The sequence below is a fragment of the Apis dorsata genome, unplaced genomic scaffold, assembly GCF_000469605.1.
Source record: "Apis dorsata unplaced genomic scaffold, Apis dorsata 1.3 scaffold_739, whole genome shotgun sequence".
Lineage (NCBI taxonomy): Eukaryota > Metazoa > Arthropoda > Insecta > Hymenoptera > Apidae > Apis > Apis dorsata.
In genome coordinates this window covers 121574-129942 of record NW_006263900.1, presented here as the reverse complement: position 1 = coordinate 129942, position 8369 = coordinate 121574, and the positions used below count along the sequence as shown (strand labels likewise).

Genomic DNA, 8369 nt, shown 5'->3' with positions numbered 1-8369 from the left:
ATAGAAAAAATTAAATAAATAATTAAATCTAAAAAAAGTAAAAAGTATTCAAAATATAGTACGCATTATGATATTTTAAAAATAAAATAAATTTCTATTTAAACTCCATTTTTAATTCATAAAAATTTTATTTTATATAAACATCTTTAGTAATATTTGAACTTAATAAACTAATATTTCTATACATTTTTCCAACTTTTATGTTTATTTTGATTTTAAAACTCTTCAAAGATGTTTCACAAATATCCATAATATAATATATTTACAGATCATGTTATATGCAAAAAAGAAATAAGTATATTATAGTAATAAAAAATATTTATGAATGGAAAATTAAAAACAATTTAAAACAATTTAAAAATTTAAACAATTTAAAAATTTAAAGTTCTAAAAAAGACTCTAAATTTTAATATATTAAAATAAGAAATGAAAATTGACTTACATAAATATTATAACATATATATTTATATATATTTTTTTTATACTTTAAATATTCTATTATAATTTTATTTAAAATTTTCCTTTTTAGATTTATTAAAAACAATGAAAAGATCAAACAACATGCGTGGAAAATTGGACGAATTCGGATTATTATTAATTCTCGTGCAATTTTCATATCAGGTAAAATCTAAATTTTTATATGATAAATAAATTGTAAAATGATTACACAAAATAAAATTTTTATGAACATGACAGAAAAAAATTTAAATTAATTAAGAATTAAATTAAACATTTTTTTATCAAATATCATAATTCATATTTGAATATTTTGTGTTTCTTTGCATATCATATACATTTTATTAACTTTTGTACATTTAAATTTTATAAATGCATAAATATTTGTAATCTAATTATATAGCTATATAATAATATAAATATTTATTATATTATGTATATTATTTGAAAAATAAGTTAATTCATATAATAAATAAATTATTCATATATAGAGTGTTAATATATTCATAACATATTTCTGTTGATTTTAGAGAACAAATACAAAAATTAATATATGATAAATAAATAATAAATTAATTATAAATGATAAAATGGTTTAGGCTTATTTATTAAGTTATAAGCAATTTGCGTTAGAAACGAGATGGAGATAACAATAGAAGCAAAACAATAATATGATAGAGATAAATTGTTTCAATTTATTTCCATCTTATTCTAATTTTAAAACAATCTAATTAATAAAGTTATAATTAATTATTTATTAAGTTATGATTAATTATAACTTAATAAATAAATTTCAAAATATTTTTCTTTATCAATTTTTGTATTTGTTTTATAACCTTTAAAATAAGAATTCTCTAAAAATAAATACATTAATCCTCTACAAATATAAATACATTAACATTCTATATATATGAAAAAGATGACTATACAGAACTCAACGGATTACTATACTGCAGCTGTAGTAGAATTTACACCAACTTATGTTAAAGATAATGGTCCATTAACATTGTCAAAGAATACAGATGCATATATCGAATATATTGAAAAAGCAAGTAAACAGGTAAGCTCAATTGATTATTAATTTATTATATTATTATCTGTTATACTTTCGAACAGTTTGCTTTTTTAATGCTTTTTTGTCCTATATTTTTTTTTTCAAGATTCTGCATCTATGTTAATATTTTGTCAATTAATATATTATTTTTATTCTTAGATATCATATTGTTTTCAATAACAAAGCATTAAATTTTGCATTGAGAAAATTTAGAAAGGATTTTGATACATATTCGAAATTATCACATTCTCGAGTTTTTACCATTGCACAACTGATCTTCCCGAATTCTATGTACTATAGTTTTAAATAAGTACTTGTTAAGTTGCAGGGTACAATATAATTTGCTTTTGTAACATTCTGATAAAAAATTTTACAGAATGCTGATATTATCGTTTTTCCGGAAGATGGATTGACATCACTTTATATGCCTAATAGATCACATATGGATTCCTGGACAACATTAGTTCCTTCCATTCATGATAATTATGTTCCTTGTACAAATACAAGTATTGATGTCGGCGAAGTAAATACTTTATATATTCATATTTAACAAACAATCGTTTTCGTCTTAATTTTTATTTTTCTTTATTTAATGTTTATATTCATAGACATTAAAAAGATTATCATGTGCTGCAAAACAGAATCGTATTTACGTAGTAATAAACATCGCTGAAAAACGACTTAATAATGATGAATGTTCTTCGAATTTTACATGGCATTATCATAACACCAATGTCGCGTTTGATCGAATGGGAAAGATAATTGCTAGGTAATTATATTTCAAAATTAATTTTATAACAATTTCTTTATTTTTTATCTTCATATACAGATATCGCAAAGTAAATCTTTATATGGAAAAACAATTCGATAAAACCAAGATACCAGAAATTGTAACTTTTGATACTGATTTTGGAGTGAAATTTGGTACCTTTATATGTTTTGATATATTATTTTCAGTACCGGCTTTAAATTTAACAAGAACATTAGGAATTTCAAATATTATATTTACCACTGCCTGGTTTTCGGAAGTACCATTTTTAACTGGTATTTTTATTTTTTCACTCTGCATTTTATTTTATTTTATTTTAAAAATGATTAAATATTATTTTTCATTTGTAATATTTTTTTTCAGCCATACAAATTCAATTCGGATGGTCCTTTGCTGAGAACGTAAATTTACTCGCGGCTGGATATCATCAACCGAATATAGGAACTTTGGGAAGTGGTATTTATTTAGGTAATAATGTTATATATTAATGTTACTTTTTCATTTATAAGAAACAATTTTTTATCACTATTATTTTCGATGCAAATAATTTTTTGATATTTTTTTAGGTCGTAATGGATTAATCAACGCTACTATGTTTAGTAATCCCAAATATCGACTTTTAATATCTCAAGTTCCAAAATCAACTAAATCCAGAGAAATTGAAGAGAGACAAATAGTACAAAAATTAAGAAAAGAGAAAAAGGAAAATCAAAGAATGAAAAAATATATTACACGCTATGAAACATTCGATTTTTACGACAAGCCAAAGAAAACAAATATTCTCAATTCGATAAAATTATTACATGATAATGTTACATCATTCGAATCTGTTTTATTCAATAGCTCGATAATTCAAAGTATTTGTTATCGTAATTTTTGTTGTGATTTTGAAGCTCGTATTGATACTATTAATAATTTATCATCGATCCATTATCGTGCAGTAGTTTTTAATAATGTTCGATTATATGGTAAGGAAGTAGAAGCTGGTGTTCGTCTGTGTGCTTTGATTCAATGTTCCAATGATTCAATTCGCTCTTGTGGTTTTATTGGTCAATCCAATATTACCTTTTTTCCTTTAAGCATTACGGCACGTTTTAATGATTATCCAAAAATTTTGGTAATGCCTAGTATACTCAATTCCTCGCTCCTTCCTTTCGAACAATGGTCATATATTGAGCATACATATGGGAAACAAACAAATCTAACTATTGTTTTAAACGAACCAACAAAAAATCTCGTTACTTTTGGTATATATGCTAGAGATTTTGAAAAAGATAAATAACTAATTTTAATAGTTAAATTTATTATTTTTTTGTTTGAAATTTTTTCTTCTTAAAGTAATGTTTTAATAAAAATATTACGTAATGTTATAAAGATATGTATTATATATAATGTGTTTCAACTTTGTTACAAAATGATTATTTGTAATGATATAAAAATAGCAGAGAGATGAATTGTTTGGTCACAAAGATAAAAAAGATTTTTCTTTTAAATCATATTTTTCTGAATTTTTAATTAATTAGTTTTTTTAAATAAAATTATATGTTATATCAATATATTGTTATAATGTGATAGTTGAATCTAACTACTTATGATTATGATCTTTACATAATCTTAATATGAAAAATAAAAATATGTGTAATAAATGCAAATAATAAAACAACTATAATTTATTGAAAAAAAATTTATTGTAATATGTATTCAAAATTCATTAATTCTTAAGTATTTAATATATTAAAAAAGCACAAGTTTTTTGAATATTTTTCTTCATGTCATATATTGTGTTTTGTTAAAAAAAACTTTCTTTAAAGTCTTATTGAAAAAAAAGTTGTAAAAATAATATCAGGAGATCATAAAAAGATTCTGATTTTCTCTTTCTATCCATCTATCCAGATATGAAATATTATACTGCAAACAAGCATATAAACAAGCATATATAATAATACATTATCTTGTTGAAATCATATATTCAAATCTAATATTAATGAAATATCTTCTAATAATATCGACAATATTAAACAATTAATTAAAAAATTTGTATGAAAATTATTATTAAGTATTGTATCTAAAAAGTGTAATATTTATAATAATCATTTATAATATTACATTATACATTCAATGTTTAACAATCTTAAAATTACATATACTTAGGATTTACTGCAGACTAGAAATGCATATTATGACTATTTACAGCTTCAATATTATAAAATGTAATTTCATCTGAAAAAAAAATTTTTTAAGAATCATTCTAATTTTTTTTTATCCAATTACAAAATTAACTTTCTAGATAAAATGTAGTGACAAAAAAAAGAAACGAAAAATTCGTTCTTGAAGAAACGAAAGATGACTTTCTTCGACGATACATAATATACGGTCTTATTTTATTTAATTGTAGATGTGACTAATATGCACAATTCCTATTTTTGAATGTTAGGAACGTTAAAATCAACCAATCAAATAGTATTTTTTCCAAAGGATTTGTTATTAACCACAAATAGTGCTACATATTTACAAACTCTTCATTATTTTTTTCTTCCTTCTCTTTTTTTTTTCTTTCAATTTCTTTTCTTTTTGTGATGTAGTTACACTCTCGATTATTTCAAAAAACAAATATGAATCACAACATGAAAACATAACAAAACACTAAACAAAACGGAATTGAAAACAAATTATTTACATGTTAATAGGTAATGATTAATAGAAAACTAAACACAAATGTCGTTATCTTTTCTATCGATTTTTTCTCGATTTCCAATTGAAAACTGCTTAAACGCGAGTGTATTGACATTTTATTTAAAATATCGATATGCACATACTGATTTACCAAAACCAGACTTTCAAGAATATCGTCGAAAATCTCTTCTTAATTCAAATATATCGGCTAAACGAAGTACTGATGAACGAAGAACAGCAAATTATGCTGCATCTTTTGGTATGTTTTCATAAATATTTCGGTTTAATGAAAAACATAATGAAACAAAAAAATCGTTTTCATTGCCAAAAGAATAATAGAAAAAGATAATTAACATAATATTTTTACAATTAGTGGCAGGTGTCGCAGCACTTTATGGATTAAAATCTCACATATTACATTACATATTTTTTCTTGCCCCATCACGAGGTATTTTAGCAGAAGCACAAATTGAAATTAGTTTACGAGATATACCGGTAGGAAAAGTATCAATATTTAAATGGCAAGGAAAGCCAATTTTCGTTTATCATCGGTAAGGAATCATGTATAAAGATTATTTTTTAATTATTTATTTTTATTTTAATTTCAGTTTTCAGTTCAAACTAATATTCGAAAAAATTTTAGCTCCCAATCCATTATAGACCAAGAAAGATTAGTAAACATTGCGGAATTAAGAGATCCTGAAAGCGATAATGAAAGAGCTAAACGACCTGAATGGTTAATTGTCATTGGAATTTGCACGCATCTTGGTTGTGTGCCAATTCCTAATGCCGGTATAATACGTGGTGGATTTTATTGTCCATGTCATGCATCTCACTTTGATGCAGCTGGACGTATACGTAGAGGACCAGCACCTACCAACTTAGAAATACCTGAATATAAATTTCTCACCGATGATACTATTCTTGTTGGCTAATTACCGTACTTGATATTTATCACTGTTCTATTAATTACTTTTTTTTATTCTATTTAATATAATATTAATCTTTATTATTTATTTCTATAAAAATGAAACTATTTCTTTTCTTTTCTTATTATTTCTATATTTTTTTACATATTATTATTAATATTATTAATTATTAATATCATCGCAATATCTGTTAATTATTATCTATTATTATCTTCGTTATCTTGTTTAAAAAAATATATAAATAAATAAAAATATATAGATGGCGCTAAAGCCACACTTCGACCATTTTATGTTTGATAATTTTCGATTGTTGGTTAGTATTTTACTTTATATGTTATATGACTTGATTTTTTATTTTTTCTTTTTTATTTACTTTTCTATATTCTATATTTTTATTTAGATCAAACGTGATACTAATTCATCATACTATAAAATTTAAAAATTGAGTCAAAATGACACCACCAATGGAAAGAATACAGATTCTTGAAACAATTGAAAAAGATATTATAGTGTGTTTGCAAAGTGCAGGTAATCAACAAATCTTTATTTTTTTATATATATTTTTTTCGTGTAAATAAAGTATAATTTATATATAAATTATAGGACAAGCTTTCGTAGAGCTTAGTAAAGAAAAATCTAGTTTAAAACAAGCTGAAGCACAAACTCAACAATTTTTGAAGACACTAGGACATGTGGAATCTAAATTAAGCGAACAAATTAATTATTTGACTCAAGTTTCTACAGGTAAACAATGTTTTAATCACCACTTAATCTCATTTTTTAAAATTTATCTTCTCCTCAGGACAACCACATGAAGGTTCTGGATATGCCAGTCAAAAAGTATTACAAATGGCATGGCATAGGTTAGAACATGCACGAAGCAGAGTAAATGAATTAGAACGTATCAAAAACAAATCAAGATGAACACATCTAATCATCTTTCTCAATTCATTATTTTCAATATATCAATCATAAATGTTTCAATTAAAAATTTTCAATTTTTATATATACATGTATAAATTATATAAAGCATTTAATTCATTCATAACAAATATATTTGTAATTTTCATGAAAACATATATATCTATACAATGAATGAAAATTTCAAAAATTGCATTATATCAAATAGTTCAATTATTTATGTCTATATTTTTTCTTACAAATAATAAAGTTACAAACATTTTATAGAAAAAACATTCCTATTATGTCACATTAAAAAATATAAACATAATAAAAATAAACATCAATAAATAAGTATTTAAGATACCGATCTGTCCATTATACCAATACTACGCTTTATTGTAGCAGCTAAAAAAAGTCTTGATCGCCTTTCTTCATCTAATTGTTTTGTCAATAATGACATTTGTGATTGTAAATCTGTCATTTGATTTTTCAATGTCCTAACTGTTTCTGATAATATCCTATTTGAAATGAATATATATATTAGATTTAAATTTTTAATAATATAAATATATATATTTTGATTTGTAATATATTGTATATAATAATTTTTCAAAATTAAAGAAATATTAATTTACCGATTAGTACAAAAATCCCAATTTTTACAATTATTCATTAAGGAAACTTTTTCTTGCATTTTATGTGAATCATATTCCAACATTGCTAAAATGTGAATAAAATTCGAGATGTAAACATTAATATATAGATTTAAATATTTTAAAAACAGAAAAATTTAATTCACAACCTACAAGTTGATTCTCCAGAATGCATAGTGAATCTAGCATTTACAGAAAGACAGTATGCCTCAATCACTTTTAATATAATTGCATCTTCTTCAAATTGTCTTTCATCTGTAATAGAAAAAATTGATTATTCTCTATATTGATATATATATATATATATTTTGTTTAATTTAATTTTCTATGTTTATATCCCTACTACATAAGCGTGGTGAAGATAAATCCAAATTGATGTCAGTTTTATTAAATATTTTAAAAGTATAGGAAGGAGGTGCTGGTCGTAATGAAGCAATACTCCAAGGTGTTCTAATTCCTAAGGTGGAACAATATTCCATGATTGATCTGTGATGATGATGATGATGATGATGATGATGATGATGATGATGTTGTTGTTGTTGTTGTTGCTGCTGCTGATGCTGCTGTTGTTGTTGCTGTTGTTGTTGTTTCCCATTTTGTTGGCTGCAAATCTAGTAAAATGAAAAAAGAAATGCAAAATAATAATTCAATAACTTATCATAATTATAATTATAATTATTATAATAACTTATTATAATTATTATTATAATTAGAACAAAATTAATTACGAAACATATTCTATTAATCACATATTTTAAATAAATAATAAAGAAATTAGAAATAAACCAACAACATATGCAAGTTAATCTTGCTTAATTTAATATTAATTATAATCTTATTTTTCAATTATTTTATAAAATGCATACAGACGTTAGTAAAACTAAAATTTACTTCATACAACATGGCTGTAAAAAAAAAACATATGCTTGTGT

At 23.0% G+C, this 8369-nt stretch overlaps 3 protein-coding genes and 1 long non-coding RNA gene across 9 annotated transcripts in view; 2 read left to right on the top strand and 2 right to left on the bottom strand.

Annotated features, from left to right (window-relative positions):
* LOC102681220 (vanin-like protein 1) overlaps positions 1-3744 on the top strand; it is a 4483-nt gene extending 739 nt beyond the window's left edge. Inside the window, exons 2-8 of the mRNA XM_006622668.2 lie at positions 530-621; positions 1376-1516; positions 1887-2033; positions 2119-2279; positions 2340-2554; positions 2643-2747; positions 2846-3744. Coding sequence (XP_006622731.1) covers positions 544-621; positions 1376-1516; positions 1887-2033; positions 2119-2279; positions 2340-2554; positions 2643-2747; positions 2846-3561 — 1563 coding nt within the window. The 5' untranslated portion in view covers positions 530-543 and the 3' untranslated portion in view covers positions 3562-3744. The remainder of the gene's footprint in view (positions 1-529; positions 622-1375; positions 1517-1886; positions 2034-2118; positions 2280-2339; positions 2555-2642; positions 2748-2845) is intronic.
* LOC116186464 overlaps positions 1-4933 on the bottom strand; it is a 5315-nt gene extending 382 nt beyond the window's left edge. The window contains exons 1-2 of the long non-coding RNA XR_004151479.1: positions 4922-4933; positions 486-628 (exon numbers count right to left, since the gene is read on the bottom strand). This is a non-coding gene — a long non-coding RNA (uncharacterized LOC116186464). The remainder of the gene's footprint in view (positions 1-485; positions 629-4921) is intronic.
* On the top strand, positions 4725-7168 carry LOC102681432 (mediator of RNA polymerase II transcription subunit 11). 4 transcript variants are annotated; one of them, XR_004151477.1, is made up of 6 exons: positions 4725-5211; positions 5326-5503; positions 5596-5892; positions 6141-6194; positions 6282-6409; positions 6684-6867. XR_004151477.1 is itself a non-coding variant. In XM_006622671.2 (4 exons), the coding sequence occupies exons 2-4, from the start codon at positions 6334-6336 to the stop codon at positions 6803-6805; spliced, it is 339 nt and encodes a 112-aa protein (XP_006622734.1). In that variant the 5' UTR covers positions 6125-6194; positions 6282-6333; the 3' UTR covers positions 6806-7168. The 4 variants fall into 4 exon arrangements, 1 of the variants encoding a protein (XP_006622734.1); XR_004151478.1 differs by lacking the exon at positions 6684-6867 and adding an exon at positions 6462-6589; XR_004151476.1 differs by having other exon boundaries at positions 5596-6194.
* The window catches only part of LOC102681702 (rho guanine nucleotide exchange factor 7), a 5751-nt gene continuing 4295 nt past the window's right edge, over positions 6914-8369 (bottom strand). For 2 of the 3 annotated variants that reach the window (XM_031513780.1, XM_031513781.1), the window contains exons 9-12: positions 7781-8048; positions 7591-7692; positions 7420-7504; positions 6914-7302 (exon numbers count right to left, since the gene is read on the bottom strand). In XM_031513780.1, the coding sequence (XP_031369640.1) occupies positions 7140-7302; positions 7420-7504; positions 7591-7692; positions 7781-8048 (618 nt within the window). In that variant the 3' untranslated portion in view covers positions 6914-7139. Of the gene's footprint in view, positions 7303-7419; positions 7505-7586; positions 7693-7780; positions 8049-8369 lie in introns of all 3 variants that reach the window. The other variant, XR_004151475.1, reaches the window with a different exon arrangement.

Coding starts and splice junctions, on each gene's coding strand:
- LOC102681432 (XM_006622671.2), top strand. CDS start 6,334: ATGACACCACCAATGGAAAGAATACAGATTCTTGAAACAATTGAAAAA. Junction 6,410..6,484: donor AGTGTGTTTGCAAAGTGCAG/GTAATCAACAAA, acceptor TATAAATTATAG/GACAAGCTTTCGTAGAGCTT. Junction 6,626..6,683: donor TTTGACTCAAGTTTCTACAG/GTAAACAATGTT, acceptor TCTTCTCCTCAG/GACAACCACATGAAGGTTCT.